Source organism: Pleurodeles waltl, chromosome 2_2 (genome assembly GCF_031143425.1).
Source record: "Pleurodeles waltl isolate 20211129_DDA chromosome 2_2, aPleWal1.hap1.20221129, whole genome shotgun sequence".
NCBI lineage: Eukaryota > Metazoa > Chordata > Amphibia > Caudata > Salamandridae > Pleurodeles > Pleurodeles waltl.
The window spans coordinates 296,287,067-296,306,356 of NC_090439.1; the positions used below are offsets into that span (position 1 = coordinate 296,287,067).

Sequence of the window (19,290 nt, forward strand, 5' to 3'; positions counted from 1 at the left end):
ACTGCAGAGAAACAAAAACACAGCAAGTGGCATTTGCCGCCAACAATTCCAGTTTCTACAAACTCAAATCTGTTTACTCGAGAAGGCAAATACCGCTGTCGATAAAAATCCACAAAAAGGTTTTAGAAATTAGTTGAATATAGTAACTTTTCCCCATCGTAATCTTATGAAGTACTATCCAGCGCTAGGTTGTGAAGTTCAATAGCTTTAAGAAAGGACTATAGGTCTGACCCGCAGACATATCAACAGTCCCAAGAAATCCCATTAGTAAATGAAAAGCAAGTACCTACATTGAGTACGGAGAATTTTTGCTAAGGGTAAACTTGAGCAAATCCAGACACACTTTACCACATATATCTTATACTTGGCCATGCTCTGAGATCAGTCCACCAGCATTCTGCCAAGTCTTTTGCTGTATCGAACAAAAAGCTCACCCAGGGTATTAATTGGTGAAAGACCGAGGTCTGACCGATGATGACGAGGAAACCTTGCTGTGTGTTAGCTATGTGCATTTTCAAGCCACCTGGTCTCAGGGATCAGTGTGCCTGCATAGAAAGCTTGCTAGCATGCTGTTCGCACCATAAGTTTGATTAAAGCAAATGTTCTTCTTCTTTTGTCACAAAGAGACTTGAAGTGCAGGTTTTAAGGTGCAGTCTGTCCACCAAAAGGTAAAGAGGCAATTGGTTTACACTTTAGAGTGCAGTCTACCATTTGTGCATAATATGTTATTTAACAGCACACTAACATCAGTGTCTTTAGATGGCTCACCACATTTTTAATAGTTCTACAGGCCCCATACCACTGCTAAGATATAATTCTCATATCCATTTCTATTTGCATAAATATCTGATATGTGACATGAACTGATGTGGTTTATGCTCAGAGATCATGAGATGTTGAGAAAAACCTTAAGTATAAGCGAGAAGCGAATAATAGTTTATCCCCCCGCCTGTCATGACTTGCACAGTCAGCTGTGTTTGTTGCTATAGACAGACAATACCGCCCCCCAAAAGGGGTATTTGACCTTTAGCCCTAGTATTTTCCTGGTTCTCAACTGTTACCAATGAGGTCACGGCATGCACATCTTTGCTGTTATTTTAACAGGTTCCATAAGGAATACAATTGCATGATTTATTACTTTATTAAGCATGACGTTTATAAAGCAGACTCCTAGCTTCAAAAGAGTGTGCTATAGTTAGAATGAGGGCGGTCAGTGGCACAAATGAGACTGTTGGCCAATGATCAGAATAGCAAAAACATTGCACCCGTTGTGGGGACATTTGCATCCTCTTGCATCACTTGATGGGGGGTGATATTTAGCTGAACAAATTTAATGGGGGCAGAATGCCCCTTTGTCTGCTGAATTAAAGACATTTGCCACTTCTCATTAATATTGAAGGTCTCAAACTTGCTAGATATGAGGGACAACTGGCTCTCTAAATTGCTTCCTGTTTGTGTTTTGGTTCCCTAGATATGCCACTGTACTTTGCTTTCGTCTATGTCAGGAGCAGTCCATAGAGGGCGGCTAGGCAGATGAGACATGGCTATGTATAGCGATCTCTGTTGAGGACATCATACTCATTGCATCTATGTTTTCCTAGCATATAGCAATAACTTTCACTGTATAGATTTACTGTTCTTTCCTCCACATATTTGTGCCTTTGAACATGTATGTCATTGAGGTATGTAGATGTGAAGTTAAGAGTAGTGAATCTACATTTACTTATATGTAGGGCTCCTGGTTTTATGGTATTTATTTTTTACATTTCCGTCCGTATTTATACATATTTAATTTTTGCTCATTTTTTTCTGTATTTATCCATTTTTATTTTGTGTTTACTATACAAATGAAACGGCAATAGGTATTTGTACGCATTTAATTGATAAATGTCTACTTGCATTTGAATGTCCAAAAGGTTTCAGCAGCATACAGTGCAATAGCATTATCTGAAAACTCTTGCATTGTAGAATAGCATAAAGAACTGTAAATATGCACTTATTTGATCTTAATTAGGAAATCTATTGTTTTTTCATCTCTCCTACTCTCAATCTGTAGCCCCTACTGACCTGGCACTCTTGACATTCAAAAAGCCCTATTTTCCGTATTTTTCTGTATTTAAAAATAAATACAGACAGGAAAAAAAATAGTTTTCGGTCCGTATTTATCTGTAAAGATCAGTAAAAACTGAAAACTGGGACGCCTACTTAGATGTAATTACATTCACAATATTGTGGTATTCGATATTCTGGATACAATATTTTTACATTACAATATATCTGTACATGATATTCTGACATGCATCCTTTCTGGCTTGTGGTACTCAGTTGTGGGGGATTAGATTTATTTTTCAAGCCAGTGGGAGGATGAGAAGGAGGGTCTGGACCTAATCATATAAAATCACCTCATGCTCAACAGGGTCCGTAGGTGATGTGTGTAGTCTGCAGCACGTGTTGCATCGCAAGGGCACTGGCAGTTAATTTAATACTTTATATTTAAACATTTCTTGGTGGTAACTTGTATAGCCTTATCTTTATATATTTCTGAGTGAGAAGTATTCTCAATAACTAGCCGAATGCTTTCTTGGCAGTATACTTTTTTTTTTTTTTTTTTTTTTTTTTTTTTTTTTAGAGCAGGTAGGCTTTTTGCCTCTCCCATGAGGCTGCATCCAACAACGGGGTGGGGTTTATTAGAAAAGAATTGTGTGCCCAATGGACATCTACTCTTCAGTGACCACTCAAAGAGACCGAAATGTCTGTGTCTTTTGCAGCCCGGAATGAGCAAGAAGAACAAGAGGAAAAGCGGGAGATCAAAAGAAGATTAACACGTAAGGTAAGTGCTCACCATCCTGGAGATAATGCTCCCCATACCTCAACACCGGGTGCATTTTCTCATCCTGGCACTATGGGTTTTGACAGAAAAAACATAAAACAAGTGCAAATTGCACATCTTCTAATTTGTTTAAAAGTTGGGTGTGTGAATCGGGGGCGCACAATTTGCACCTGATGAAACAGACCAAGTGCACTATTTGGTATAGTAATTTGCAGCAGCTAAACTACAAACTGCAAGAGAAAACACCAGCTATTTACACAAATGTTAAACCTATTTGAACATAAATGGGAATTTGCACCTATAATGGGATTACAGTCCTATTCGTGATCATGGCCGTACCTATATAAATCCTGCTCCTGTGTTCATGGCTATTCAGTCACAGAACCAGCATTATAAACTGTTCCGTACACAGAAAGGGGGCAGGATCACAAATATTTGTGACAGTTTCCAGTGGCCAAAAACATGCATCTGACCTAATCCACCGAAACGTGTCCTAATTTACAAAGTTGATTGGCGCATTTTAAGGCTACAGGCTCTGGTGTGCATTGCTGCATAGCTTGTTGCTAATAAGGAAGGAACCAGGTTGCCCAGAGGTACTGTAAATTCACTCTTGGGTGGGGGGGGTGGCGGCAGTGGGCTGACAGAGAAATGGTAGATATTAAAAGGGTTATTTAATAACATATTGTGCTGCTGTGTTGGACTTTACTCTGCGGTCCAGCAAACAAAAACGACTTCCTTAGGCAGAAAAAAAATGCCAAAACATTGTATCAACTTGCTCATCATTTGTTGGACCTTGCCATCTGCAGGGTCACCCCCAAACCTTTTGCCTTCACCTTTCCTGTTTTCCGAGCCCATTTTTGTTGGCCTTTATGACTGTGCGCTTTACCACTGCTAACTAGTGCTAAAGTGTGTGTGCCCTCTACTTTAAAAATGGTGAAATTGATGCACACTCAATTGGTACATTTAATGTACTTACAAGTCTGTAGTAAAATGGTACTACAGGTACCCAGGGCCTGTAAATTGAATGCTACTAATGGCCCTGTAGCACGTATTGTGCCACCCACTTAAGTAGCCCTTTAAACCATGTCATAGGCCTGTAATTGCAGCCTGTATGTGCAGTTTTAAACTGCTAATTCGACTTGACTAAATAAATCTTTTGCCAGGACTAAACCTTCCTATTTAATACATAGGCGTCACTCAAAGTGTAGGTCCTAAACAGACTGTAGGTCAGGGGGTTTTGTATTTGAAAAGTGGGATATGTATCTAAGTTTTATATGTCTTGGTAGTAAAAAAAAACCTCAGATTCGTTTTTCACTGCTGTGAGGCCTACTGCTCCCATGGGATAACAGTGGGTTAGCTTGTTACATTTAATAAATGAAAAAGTGTTTGGGTAGCAGGTAGGAATATCATGTTTGGTCTCTGATGAATTGTAATTTAAATCCCTTTTTAACCCCTTCGCTGCCAGGCTTTTTCCCTCTCAGGTGCCAAGCCTTTTTTTGGCTGTTTGGGGCAGTTTGCGCTTAGGCCCTCATAACTTTTTGTCCACATAAGCTACCCACGCCAAATTTGCGTCCTTCCCTCCTCCCCCCAATCATCCCAGGTATTCTAGAGGTACCCAGACTTTGTGGGTTCCCCTGAAGGAGACCATGAAATTAGCCAAAATACAGCAAAAAGTTTGATTAAAAAAAAAAAAAAAAAAAAAAAAAAAGGGAAAAGGGCCCGCAGTAGAAGGCTTGTTGTTTTTTTTCCTGAAAATGGCTTCAACAAAGGGTTTATGGTGCTAAAATCACCATATTCCCATCTTTCAGGAACAGGCAGAAGAATCAGAAAACTCAATTTTGCAACACAATTCTGGCATTTTACTGGGACATACCCCATTTTTACAATTTTTTGTGCTTTCAGCCTCCTTCCAGTTAGTGACAGAAATGGATGTGAAACCAATGCTGGATCCCAGAAAGCTAAACACTTCTGAAAAGTAGACAGTTGTGAATTCAGCAAGGGGTAATTTGTGTGGAACCTACAAGGGTTTTCTACAGAAAATAACAGCTGAAATAAAAAAATATTGAAATTGAGGTTAAAAAAAATAAAATAAAAATTCAGCCATTTTTTGACATTTTACTCTGTAACTTTTTCCTGCTATGTCAGATTTTTTTAAAGCAATATACCGTTACGTCTGCTGGACTCTTCTGGTTGCGGGCATATATAGGCCTTGTAGGTTCATCAACAACCCAAAGCCAATAAATGAGATGCACCTTGCAATGGGTTTTCATTCTATACCGGGTATACAGCAATTAATTTGCTGAGGTATCAAGAAAACCTTTGTATTTCCAAAATGGGCATAAGATGAGGTGTTGAGAAGCAGTCATTTGCACATCTCTGAATTCCGGAGTGCCCATATTAGCACGTGAATTACAGGGCATTTCTCAAATAGACGTCTTTTTTTACACACTGTCATACATTTGGAAGGAAAAACTGTAGAGAAAGACAAGGGGCAATAACACGTGTTTTGCTATTCTGTGTTCCCCCAAGTCTCCTGATAAAAATGGTACCTCACTTGCGTGGGTAGGCCTAATGCTAGCGACAGGAAACACAACATGGACACATCACATTTTTACATTGAAATCTGACGTGTTTTTTGCAAAGTGCCTAGCTGTGGATTTTGGCCTCTAGCTCAGCTGGCACCTAGGGAAACCTACCAAACCTGCGCATTTTTGAAAACTAGACACCTAGGGGAATCCAAGATGGCGTGACTAGTGGGGCTCTCACCAGGTTCCGTTACCCAGAGTCCTTTGCAAACTTCAAAATTTGGCCAAAAAATAAATAAAAAATAAATAAAACAAATTAAAAATAAAACCCACTTTTCCTCAAATTTCGGTGACAGAAAGTTCTGGAATCTGAGAGGAGCCACAAATTTCCTTCCACCCATGTGTGGGTAGGCCTGGCGCCCGCGACAGGAAATGCCCCACAACACAACGTGGACACATCAAAATGATCAAATACAAAACTAACTGTTTTTGCGTGGGGTGGGTGGCGGGGGGGCAGGGCACCTGCGTTTTTGGTCTTGGGCTCAGCAGCCATCTAGGGAAACCTACCAAACCCAGACATTTCTGAAAACTAGACACCCGAGGGAGTGACTTGTGTGGATCCCCCAATGTTTTCTTACCCAGAATCCTCAGCAAACCTCAAATATAGCTAAAAAAAATAAATAAAAAAAGAATATTTTCCCCCACATTTCTTTGTAGGATCACCACACCGGGACAAATTTCCTACCACCCAACGTTCCCGTAGTCTCCCGGTAAAAATGATACCTCACTTGTGTAGGTGGGACAAATGCCTGTGACAGGGAAGAGCCAAAAAACATATCGAAATTGAGGGGGAACCAAAGCAGGTCCAAAAGGGCGGTTTGGAAAAAAAAAACATTTAGGCTGACAAGTGCATCAGAATTTTTATCGGTATGCATGAGACAATGCTGGGTGGTAGGAATTTTGTGGATTCCTTCAGATTCCGGATGGTTCCATCACAAAAATGTGGGAAAAATGTGTGATTTCCAGCAAAGTTGGAGGTTTGCAGGGCATTGTGGGTAAGAAAATGGTGCAGGTGCATGTGAAGCACACCACCCCGAATCACCCAGATGTCTAGTTTTCAGATGTGTCTAGGTCTTGTGGATTTTTCTACATGGCAACGTCCCAAAGTCCAAAAAGTGTAGCCCTCACCATTCCAAGTGGGATGATTGAGAGATAGCCAAGCTCTCATGGCCCAAATGTAAAACCAAAACCCCGGATAATCAAATGTCCTCTTGCTTGATGTGGGATAAGATGTTTTAGTGTGCGGGGTCAGAGTTGAAACACTGTTACCCACTTCAGTTGGGGAGGGGCATAAACCAGGCCCATACTGGTTGGTAGCCACCACCCCACTTTTTTTTTTTATTCCCTGGCATCTATTAGACTTTCTGCCCAACCGCCCCCCCCATCCCCTCTCGGGTGTGGATCGCTGGTGGGATTTCTGCCCCCCTTGGGGGCAGATGGGCCATCCAAAAATAGGCCAATCTGCCCCCAACAGTAATGTGCCCCCATGGGGAGCGACCCTTGCCTAAGAGGCTGCCCCCCCCAAACAAAACACACACCCACCAATCCCTGGTGTCTAGTGGTTTCTGCCCCCCTTGGGGGCAGATTGCCCTAAATACAATTTGCCCCCCAGGGGAGCAACCCTTGCCTAAGGGGTCACTCCCCACATAAAAAATAAAAAAAAAGAATTATCCTGGTGGCTAGGGGCTTTGACATCAGGCAGCAGAAATGCTGGGACGTGAAAGGAGAGGAAAGGCCTTTCCTCTCCTATTATGCCTTTCTCGGCCACTCCAGTGATCGGAAGAGAAATGCAAAAGCATTTCTCTTCCGATCCGCGCATCCCTGCCCTGGGAGCATTGATGCAAGGCTCATGGGGGGAGCGCTAGCGCTCCCCCCATGAGCCAGTACCAGGAAGTAACGGTTACGTCCTTGGTGCCTCAGTGCCGCAGCCAAGGACATAACCATTACTTCCTTGGCTGCCAAAGGGTTAAATGGTAAAGTTGGATTTTAAGTCACAATTCCTAAAAAGCAACTTTTAAAACATTGGCATTTTCTGGTCCTAACCATTTGATGACTGCAGCCTGTTTCCGGGGTCACATAACTAGATGTACTTGGCATTTGGCCTTTGTGTATTCCTCCCAGACAGCCACATAGAAAACGGTCTGGGCATTGGCAGGATAGGCCATCCTGACTTGAGAGGGTCGGAGCTGTCCTCTGTCACAGTTGCACTTCAAAAATATTGCCTCAGCTTATACACAAAGGACTTCACACTAGCCTATCGTGCCTACAGACAGACTGTGGCCATGGCAGGGAGACCGGAAATTTGAGACACATCTGTAAGAGTGTTAGAAATTGGTTCTCTAGTGGACAGAGGTTTCCACCCTGTCCCAGTAGAGACCACAATCCTAGTCAGGGTACATCAGTTACACTCCCTAAATTAACCTGTGCTCACCCCGTGGTAACTTGGCACAGAGCTGTCAGGCTTAACTTAAGAGGCAATGTGTAAAGTATTTGCACAGCACTTAATTACAGTAACCCAGTGAAAGACACCACAAAACAAAAAGACTCAGCACCGGGATAGAAAAATAGTGAATATTTATCTGAGTAAAACAAGACCAAAACAACAACAAAAAAACAAAAACAAATCGTAGATCCTGAGATATACAATTTTAAAGATTTTGTTATAAATAGCGCATAGAAGCACAAAGCGCTAACTGTGGTTATCTGGTCAAGCTGGACCGGGAGCAAAGTCACAAGTTCAGGCCAATTGCGGTGGAGTGCAGGCCAGCTACAGGGACCCACTTGGGCCTGCTGAACATAGTACCTTAAATCCTAGTGCGTGGTCTACGCTGCGTTGTTTTGCGAGGCTTCACATCATCCTGCGTCATTTCTGCGAAGCTGTGCGGCGAGGATTTTCATGCTTTGGTGTCGCTTTGCATTGCTTTGCGATGGTTCTGATGAAAACCACAAAAGGCAGAGTTCATTAGGCCCACTTCCAAGGGTCCAGGACTGGGGTGACATCACTTGGCAGGGTATATTCAAAGAGAGTCCAGGTGATGTAGCAGGTGAGTTGCAGCAGTCTTTGATGTCCCAGAGACTGCAGAAGAACAGGGGACAAGCCAACAAGTCCTTTGAGATTCTTGGTTGCAAGGATGTAGATAGAAAGTCACTGCAGGATAAAAGCAGCAGGCCAACACAGCAGAGCAAGTAGCAAAGTGGCAGTCCCTCCTACAACAGCAGCAGTAGGCCAACACAGCAATGAAGTTGCAGAGTGGCAGTACCTCCTGGCAACACAGCAGTCCTTTCTTCCTGGCAGCGTCCTTGGTTCCACTAGACTCTGATTTGGTGGTGCTTGGGGTCCAGTATTTATACTTTGGTGCCCTGGTTTTGGAAGATGGGAAAAGCTTCTAGAGGCAGGCCATTGAAATGTACAGGTACCCCCCCCCCCCTCGTCTGGCTCCAAGCTGGCTGGAGTGATAAGGCAGGGTCATTGTGCCCTATTGTGGGTGGACAGGACACATCTATTCATAAGTGAGGCAGTGATAAGCTCCACCCCTCTTCCACCATTAAGCAAGTTAATGGCCCAGTAAGGCCCATCAGGTCACACCTAATCTCCCATTGTGTATGGCTGTCTAGAGGAAATGCGTCCAGCTGTCACCCAACCCAGATGTGCATTCAGAGGCAGGCAGAGGCACAGAATTCTTAAAGTAGGAAAATGGCAACTTTCTTAAAGTAGCATTTTTGGACTTACAATTTAAAATCTGGCTTCCCCATAAGATTTGATTTTAAATTGTGAGTCCAGAGACACCAAACTCCACAGTTCTGTCTTTTCCCAATTGGAAGGTACACTTAAAAGATGTTTTAAGCTAATCCTAATGTTAGCCCATGGGAGTGATTGGCCTTGCAATAGTGAAAAACAAATCTAGCAGTTTTTCACTACCTGGACATGTTAAACTTAAACGTACATGTCCAACCTTTTAAATACACTGCACCCTGTCTTTGGGGCTGACTAGGGCCCGACTTGGATATAATAAAAAGGAAGGTTTGGGCCTGACAAGTAGTTGCACTTGCCAGATCGAAATGCCAGCTTAGAACTGCACACACAGGCTGTAAGTGCAAGTCTGAACAAGTGCTACTGTAGTGGGTGGCACAATCAGCACTGTAGTCTCATTAGCAGCATTTAGTTTACAGGCCCTGGGCACTTTACTTGGGACTTACAAGTAAATTAAATATGCCAATTGTTAAAGCAGACAGCACATACACATTAGTACTGGTTAGCAGTGGTAAAGTGCCCAGAATCCTAGAGCCAACAAATATAGATTCAGAAAAAAGTGGAGGGAAAAGGCAAAAATGTCTGGTAGGACTCTGCAGAGAAGGCCATTTCCAACACATGAGAAGATTCCAGATGTTTCTTCCACTTAAAAGTGGGCACCAGGTATAAAAATGGGACTCTCAGACTTTCTTGTCAGTACACTCCTGGACCTGTGGATACTACAGAAGAACTGTCCTCCTGCCAGTGGACTGCCTTGCTGCTCAAGGCCTGTCTTGCTGTCTGAGGAGGTAAACGGAACCTGCACCCTTCATCCTAGGCTGAAGTGACTTCAAGGGTCAGCTGAGTGACCTCTTGTTCTGAGCTACAGGGAACACAACAAGCTCTAGAGGCCTCTCTGCAGCTGCCTACCTGGCCTGCTGCACTAGTCTTTCCTGGACCTGCAACTGGACCTGCCTGAGCCCAGCTAGCCTCTGCTGAAGTGTGTTCCTGATCCTCAACAGGTGCCTCCCTTGTAACGGACCCTTGGTGGGGCATCAGTTTAGCTCCTCGTAGAACAAAAGGAGAAATCATGAGATTTTGGGCTCTTTGCATCTGCAAACGAGTCCTTTCGCGCCAAGATTTTGCCACCTGTGTTGACCACCAATACAAAGCTCTGGTAAACCCAACTCTGCGCTACAATGACTGCCAGCGACAACACAAATCTCCACTTTGCGCTACAGCATCAAAAGCCTGCAGTAATAGCCAATATGAAGCTCCAGCACCGACCGTCCATGACACCCAACAGGACTTTCGCACAGCAGCTTTGATCATCCACGGCCTGCTCTTTATGCTACAGCCATGACCACCCATGATGCACTCCCAACTTCAAATTGCCTCCTCCTCCGCAAACTGGACTTTTCGCACTGAACTTTAGAAGGTAACCTTTTCAGCTGGGCTAACCTCATCCCTGTATCTGCACCGCATTCCATTGTGGTTGGCCTGAAGTTGTGACTTATGACTCAGTCTCAGCTAAATAACCGTAAATTGAGCTTTGTGCTGTTAGGCACCATACATACTTTAAATCTTTGAAACTGCATATCTCCGGTTCTACAGATTGGATCTTTGATAGTTTTGTGTGAAATAATTTATTAAAAGTTACTTTATTTTTCTAAGTTAGTGTGAGATTTTACTTGTTGTGTTTTCACTTTATTACTGTTTAAGTGCTACATAAATATTTTACACATTGTCTCTAAGTTAAGCCTGACTGCTTTTGTGCAAGCTACCTGAGGTTAAGTACAGGTTAATTTAGTGACTTTTGTGGTTCACCCTGACAAGGATTTTGGCTTTTGCTTGAGAAGGGCTCATACCCTCCTCAGCCAACAACCCAATATCTCACACCATTAAAGCCGGTCATAAACATATTCAAAGTGTTGTGCAAATGTCCACACAACTTACTCAGTGTAGCTCTAAGCCTCAATAATTCAAGAATGCTGTTTGATATCCTAGGAAGTGCCTTTATATAGCCTTCTTTGGCAAAGCGTAACAAAACAAAGGGGGAAAAAAAAAAAATCACACAGGGATCAGTTATGACCTCTTGGTGATCCCCTATAGCAGTGGTTCCCAAACTGTGCGCCGCGGCTCCCTGGTGCACCCTCAAAACTAGCCAGGGGCGCCGCACACAGTCTGGAAACCACTCGGAGGTGCTTTGAATCGGCAGCTTTTCATCGTGGTATTGGAAACAAAACCCCCTGCATTAATTATTGTGACCAGCGGAGGGCGCCAAAGTACCATTAATAATATCCCTATGACCAAAGAACAAAAATAGTTTCCAATAAATGGGTTTCAGCAACCTGAAGGAGAGAATAAAGAAGACAAACTGTAAATAGTGTAGGTACAGGTACAGGCTGGGATTACGTTCCCCCACCCGCCAAAAAAAAGTTACATAATGGGGAGCCGTGGCCAACACGGCCAATAGGTCAAAGGAGCCGGGGATCGAAAAAGTTTGGGAACCACTGCCCTATAGCAATCAAGACTTGTTAAAATGAAAGCGCAATTTTGGAGTGCACAATCACAAGGCATCCATCCCCCTGGGAATAAGGTATAAATTGCAGATGGGCAAAAATTGAAAATATTTAGATCTCTTCGACCAAATGTGAAAAGTACCAGGCTATCTTTCTGTGATTTCTTTGACTGTGTATTGTTTCAAACATTAAAAGTAGGGAAGCACTATTCATTGTGATTGCAAAAATATTGTATGAATTAGAACCCACGGTTTCACGTATAGTGATTATCATGTAAAAAAACAAGCATGCTTAGGCACAACATTTTTCTGAGGAAACTGCCACTGGCACCGAAAAATGCTGTGGTTGCCATGTACCGTGGCTGCCAAGTTTTCATTCCACCCCGTGCCAGTGTCATTTAAATACAGCTGGCACCATCTGCATCCACTTCCCAAAATTAAAAATGATTAAATAACTTGGGTGTGGGCTGTGTAGCAAACGGCTGAATTCCCTTCTAGGTCGTGTCCTGCCTTCAGTAAAACCACTATCCCAGTAAGGAGAAAAAAAGGCTCCGGTGCAATGTTGCACAATACAAAATTAGCACGTTTATGGCGAGAGGAGCCGTACATCTGGACAGCAATCTCTTGGCGGGACCGTCACTAGTAGGATGCATTTGTTTGTGGCTTTCACCTTGTGGAAAGTCCTAGAGCCATCTGCAACATCTGTAAAACGTTCTAGTGAAACTTATTCAGATCTACCTAAATATGCATTCAGAGGTCTAGCCAAACTCCTCACCTAAAACACTGAATATATCGGTCATTTTCTAAGGTAGAATACATATATTTTTAATGACCACAAATGTGGAGCTGGTAATCTTAGATTTAGGCCCACCTTCACAATTTTACATCAAAAGTGCTCCTCTTTTTTTAATTTATTTTTTTTTTGGAGCTTTTGCCTAATTGAGGCTTACCAGTCAAATTTTTTTCCAATTTTTTAAAAATTATTTTGTTAGTCATGTTTTGCCTAATCTGGCCGTTTGTACATAAACTATTAATTCCTCTTGCGTTGTCATTTTAAGGTATATTTCTTTAATAATTTTAGACATGTAATTCAATTTCTTCTTCCTGTTGGACACGTTTTTGGATTTTTTCCAGGCCTGGCTCCTGAGGCTTCTCAGTGACTGAGCAGTTGTTAGCGCATCACGTTGAATGTAATCTTTATCCCGTAGGGCTAATGCACCCTCCAGTGCTCCAGATCCATCACTCTTTCGGGAAGAGGTTGAACGTTGTTATTCTTAGTAGTAAAATCATTACTCTGATTAAATTATCAGTTATATTAGATTCATATCACAAACACATATGCTGCATAATGCATTTGCTCATACTGCTGTGTGATTGCTGAAGTGTATAGAATTTCCATTTACATTAGGAAGTTGCCTTTCCACCTCAGAGGCTGTACGAGCTGAAATTGGATTGTAAATTAAATAAATCGCAAACAAGCGCACTTGCTGGAACTTAAACTATCAGCAGTGACATTTAGACACAAACGAAACATGCTCTGGAAGGACGTTTGATGACCGCCTTCAGGCCTACTCATTTGATGTGGGAAGGAAAGAAAATGGCTTCAGCGTCTTGGAAACTGAATGAGGGGGTTACTTCCAGCTGGGGATTGGTGAAGAGTTCTGAAATTAATCACGTCCTCCAGAAAATCATTATATGGATAACAAAATGTTCCAAACAGAATACAGCACACAGAGATTGGTTTAAGATACAATCACTTACCCAACTCTTAGAGCTTATGTGTGCAGTACTGACACTAAGGGCCCTATTACGAGTCTGGCGGTCACAAGATGGCCAGACTCAGGGTGGCGGTCAGACGCCCACAGCTGTGGCAGTCCAGTCACCACATTACAACTCTAGCAGTCGGACCACCAAAAGACTGCCATCGCCACCAGGATCTTTGATCCTGACGGGATGACGGCGGTCGTGGTTGTAATTAGCCACGGCAGCATTGAAGTCAGCCTCGCCGTGCCTATTAAAACCATGTTCTCCGCAAGCCTTTCATGGCGGATCAACCTTATTGAAAAGGCTGACGTAGAACAAGTGCAGGGGGCCACAGGGGGCCCTGCACTGCCCATGCCTATGAATTGCAGGGTCATTCCTCCAAAGCACTGTCGAAATGCGAAGACAGTACGCATTCCGAGGGTGCTAGGGAGGCCCCCTGTGCAACAGCATTGGACTCAGCTCCATGTGAAAAACTTATAATGGGGCAAGTGGGGAGACCGCAACCACTGTGTTGGTCTCCTCATCAGGAGTTTGGGGGTCGGGGTTTTCCTACCATTAAACTTGTAATCAGCCCGGATGAACTGTTTAGTCGGGGTCCAGGGCCAGCTTAAGCATGCACATGAGCTTGACAGCTGTTTCCTTGATTTTGGTGTGGAAGATAACAGCCATAACTTTAGCCTCCAGCGGTGATTAATTTGTTCCAGAAAATCAAATGGAGACCCTTCCTTTAGGAGCTTGCTGCAGGTGCTACCAAATACTGGGGTTGCTGAGTAGCAAGGCTGCCTAGTTTTGAACCCTACACAAGTCTCTTCCTATTACCACACTACCTTTCCTGTCTCTATCTTGCAAGTTCTTTTTAATCCCTACGTTCTCTTGGTCACTGTGTTTCTATCTTCCTTTCCATACTTTTCACTTTTCTGCTATTCTCTCTTGCATCTGTCAAAACGTAGTCATGGCCACCAAAATGAGTGTCATTGCCCACCACCTGTCGTCTTATGTCTCTAAATCAGCTGGCTTTGGCAGAATAACAGCAGACAGCTCACAGCCAACACACTCACTCAGGCCCTTTGATTTCTCAGTTTTAAATACGTAGAAGTTAACACATTAGCAAGAATGACCAAAGACCAAGTGAGGGAAAAGCTAGTGATCTGAATGTAGCTCTAAGACATGGCAGAGCTTTTACAGATTGTCCTTTAAACTTTGAGCAGGACCCAGTAGTATTTTTGGTAACATTGAGGTAATAAGACTAGTGTTTTCCAATGTGTGCGGTAACACGGTAAGCCGAGGTTATTGTTTGGAGTCACCACTACAGACACCTTTCATTCCCCGTTGTCTTCAGTTTCCTAATTATGTTGTAGAACTGGATCCTCCTACACCAGTAAACCCTTTACTGTGCAAGAAGCCACTTAGTTGGCATTAAAAAATAAACCGGTAGCTATGGTGAGCAAATTGGCGCCTCAACCTGCTGCTGTTATATATCAGATCTTGGTGAAGTGAATGGTGAATGTTCTCCATCTTCTGTTTTAGAATCTGAACTGAAAGCTCAGTTATCTCAAGGGACATAACAATACCACAATGTACATCTGCTGTTACAACATATGTATGCTGCATTTGCTATGCTATGTTCCAGCCTTCGAAATTTGTATAGATTGTGTGAGTTAAGCAGAATTTATGGCTCAATGAGCAGCAGAGGGATAGGTCCTTGGCTGTACCAATGTAAGGAAGGTTAAAAAGGCATATACCCTACAAAACCAAACCAAGACAACTGTCTTATTTCCAGAAGTAACTGAGGGAATATTTTCATTTTTTTTTATTACTTGCCAATCTGTGGTTTTCATTCCTCAAAAGACATTTAATCTGGTGTCATCACAGACCCTTCAATCATAGGAAGAGTAGTTGATTATTTTATGAAGTTTGTATTTGAATCTCCAAAGAGGATGCTGTCCTTGAGACAAGCAGTTTAGCACGACTATACTCAAACATCAACACTATGGTTGATGAGCCCTGTAGGCCTAGTAGCCTTGGGCATGGCTTACGTCCATTTGGCCGCTCCAGATGAAATCTGTTGAAAACATCTGGCTCTAAATTAGGATTCATGTCACAGTCAAAGAAGATTAGGAGCCTAACTTGCATCCTACAGTCTCTTCATTGGTGGACTCAAAAAGTGAATCGCTTAAACAAGTCTGTTTTAGCTTTCAGTATTTTAATCAAATCACCATGAACTCATCATAGTGAAGCTGTGGGTGCATGGTCAAGACTATCAAAGTCATAGGTCAGTTTCTAGAGTAACTCTTTGTTACTATGCCTCATTACAAAGCGTTTAAAAAAAACTACACAAGCAACATGTATAATAAGATGGTGATAATAAAAAATGCACATGTGGTAGGCACGTCTGCCGTAGCCTTGCTCATGCTAGCAGTGTGACTGCACCTACAGGCTTTGCTTTTGAACACATCAGAAAATAGTGTTGTGTTTACTGCACCCAGAAAACACCATTGCACCTGCAGTTATCTGATGCAGTAAATACCTCCTAGTCCAAGTTTGTCACTTGGAAACAAGGCATATAATTCTGAATCAGCGTGTAATTTACTTGAATGCTGCATGTTTTACATTTTTTCCAGCCTTCCCCACCAATAAATGTCTGCAAGTTTGACCTGCTGAGATTGTCCATCTGGGAATTCTAATCTATGCACAGAATAAGGAATTTGGGGGCAGATTTAAGAGCCCCTAGTGCCACCCTGCCCCACATTAGCTTTTTACGCTAATGTGGCCCAACAAGGTCAAATTCACCGCGCCAAATTTACAAAGTGGGGCAATGCATGCATGGACCACTTTGTAACCCTTTGCTCTACATTATGCCTGCGCAAAGCTTAATGTATGCAAAGGGGGTGTTTCCCCATTAGGGGGGGTGAAAAAAATGGCACAAAGAAATCTAGGCGATTTATTTGCGTCATTGTTTTTGGCACTTCTAACGTCTGCTCAGAGCAGTCATTAAAAGGAGGCTCACATTGGTTTCAATGGGCCTCAGGGTGCTTTGAAGGATTAGCATCAGAATTGTTTTACGCTAGTTCTGCACTTTTCAGGATTAGCGTAAAAAACTCCCTAACTACCGACATGGTACAGCATATATTAAATACAACGCACACATGGTAGCTATGGCACAGAGCAGACAAGCGTAACTTAGGGCAATGTGTAAAGTTTTTATACAATATCAAAACAGTAATAAAGTCAAAATGCAAAACAGTAAAAATCCCTAAAGGAACTAGGAAAATAGAGTAAAATATGAGACACAAGCGGACACTAAAAGTATAAAAATTCAATAAGGGTAACTGGAGATAGTAATTTTTATGTAAGAATAGCACAAAGAAAAATAAAGTCCCAGTGATAGTCAATGATCACTGTAGACCCGGGACCTAGGCACAATTTGAAACTGACTGCAATAGAGCATGGGTCAGATACCCAACCAGGTTTGTCCTGGTCAAAGATTTTACCTTCTGACTTTAGAAATGTACACCTGTGGTGGATTGGGACTCAACTTTCTAAAGTCCCATAGGACCTCATTGGAGGCACTTAGACACTCACAAGGTGAAGTATCTTTTGTAGCTTGTTGTATCCCTGCATCTTAAACAGGAGGTCAGCCTTATGACGCTTGAAGTCCACTTGTTTGTCTTGGGTATAAGAGACAGCAGGTCCAGCCATTCAGTGTCCCTCTCGGGTCACAAATAGTAGGTCCAATCCTCTTCTGTTCTTTCTCAGGTCCAGGAGTCAGTGCCTGGAGATGCTATATGTATTCCCAGCATGAGCTAGTGGGATGGAATGACTCCTGGGCACACCCTAACCAATGGAGGAATGTTCTCTGGGCCATCCCTACACATTTTGGGCATTTTCAAAATGGCAAAAGTCTTCAGCCACACTAAACTTGAGTTTTGAGGGCTATGTGCTTGTGTGGTGGTGTACTATGGTACTCTTATTTTTTTTTATTTTTTTTATTTATTTTTTTTGTCCTCATTCAGCCCCACTTACTGAGATCCCTCTTCGTTCTTGTAACCTTTTCGCCCTCTTGCCTAAGAAGAGAGAGTCAAGTCAGGGGGTGCACCTTTGTCTCTCCTGGTCCGCCTAGACAGACCTACTATGGTACTCTTATTGTCCTCCCACATCCAATAGCAAAATCCACAGTTTGATGCAGCTGCAGTACCCCAATAAACTGAGAGACAGAAGTCTGGTAGAATAAAGGAGGAGTTTGCAGCAATCAGAGCGGACACACAGAAATTGTTTTGGCATCCCGTTTCTCTTTCTTTCAAGTGCACCCCCAGTGTTATATGTAAAACCCCAGAGCCAGGTGTAATGAAGTAGATCCTTCAGCAACCATACAGTGGATAGACAATTATTTTGGCATCCTGTTTCCTTTCCATCCAAGTGCACCCCTAGAATTATATGTAAAAACCCAGCAGGCCTGTCAAGCAGGATTTGACATTTGAAAAGGCTCTCGTATGGTAATATCAAAAAGGATGCTAAGGTCCCCAACAATGCATATTTTGAGACTATAAATAAGTCATCTCTTACTATTCAGGTTAGTCTATTGTTTTCTTCTGAAATGCAATTCACACCATTTTGCTCACTTATTCAAACGCTAATCAAAGTGGTAGAGCAAATGCAAATTTAGCCCCCAAGAGCTTCAGGCAGGGAAAAGGTAACCTTCCAAAAGGTTAGTTTTCCTTCCCATTTTTCAAAAAATCTGACTTCAAAATTTAAGTGAATCAAATAAATGATGTATTTTTTTCCTGCAATACAGTAGTAAGACTTTAATCTACACTGTTTGTTTTGGATAGGAAAGTTAGGACTTCCACAGAGAAAAACAAGCATTTACTATGCATCGGGTCTCGCGTTTGCTCATGTTAGAGCTGATGGCGTTGTAAACTCCTAACCCGACTTTTCACCTATCGGGCAAAAGTGCATTTATGTACATAACACGAAAAAGTGAAATCAAGTACATAAAGCGCTTGACTTCTGCCAAGCGAGATCGGGCTCGTAAATTAGAAAAAAAAAAGTCCACGAGCCCGATGGAAAACAGCGAGCCTCGCATGTTTTCTGTACTTGGTCGCTGCGCTGGAGGAGGGCGAGCCACCGGAAAAAGCATGCCACATACGTGCCTTCGACTAATGAAAGCAAGCAGATTTTATTAGGGAAGCCCACCAACCAATAAAAAACACTGATGTGAAGTTGACAGGGCTCCGAGCCCTTTTATAAATACAAAAGAGTCTCCCTGCGAAACGCATGCGCGAGCGCATGCAACGCAGGCTCGACCCTAATAAGTGCTTGTCACTATAAGGAAACGTTAACATTAAAATAGTACATGGTCCACTTTTAAGTACCATACACCTTCCCTTGTGTACTACAAGGACCAAATAGGGGTGGCATCTACACTCAGGCTGCACAGGGTAGGCCTAAAGCCATGTTTGCACTACCCCTGTAGTGCAAGCGCTGCGCCACTTTGTAACCCCTTGTGCCACATTATGCCTGCGGCAGGCATAATGTATGCAAGGGGGTGTTTACTCGTTAGGGGAGCTGAAAAAATGGCAGCACATTATCTAAAGGATTTCTTTGCGCCATTTACTGTGGCATATTTAACGCCTACACAGAGCAGGCATTAAAAAGGAGGCACACCATTATTTATAATGGGCCTCAATGTGCTTTGCAGGATTAGCATCAGAATTTTTTACGCTAATCCTGCAAAGCCCAAACTAGCGTAAACATTTTACGCTAGTTCCCTAGCTACCACCATGTTGCGATGTATCTTAAATACGGCGCACACATGTTGATGTTAGGGGGACGCTAAGAGGTGCAAGAAAAGTGGTGCTGC

The 19,290-nt window shown here is 42.7% G+C and overlaps 1 protein-coding gene and 1 long non-coding RNA gene across 10 annotated transcripts in view; one reads left to right on the plus strand and one right to left on the minus strand.

The window, feature by feature from the left end:
• PHACTR1 (phosphatase and actin regulator 1) overlaps window positions 1–19,290 on the plus strand; it is a 1,185,412-nt gene that overhangs the window by 1,122,524 nt on the left and 43,598 nt on the right. For all 9 annotated transcript variants that reach the window (XM_069219732.1, XM_069219733.1, XM_069219729.1 and 6 more), the window contains one exon: window positions 2,769–2,830. In XM_069219732.1, coding sequence (XP_069075833.1) covers window positions 2,769–2,830 — 62 coding nt within the window. The remainder of the gene's footprint in view (window positions 1–2,768; window positions 2,831–19,290) is intronic.
• Window positions 1–19,290, minus strand: part of LOC138282336 (uncharacterized) — a 220,335-nt gene that overhangs the window by 129,950 nt on the left and 71,095 nt on the right. The gene's annotated exons all lie outside the window — the stretch shown is intronic.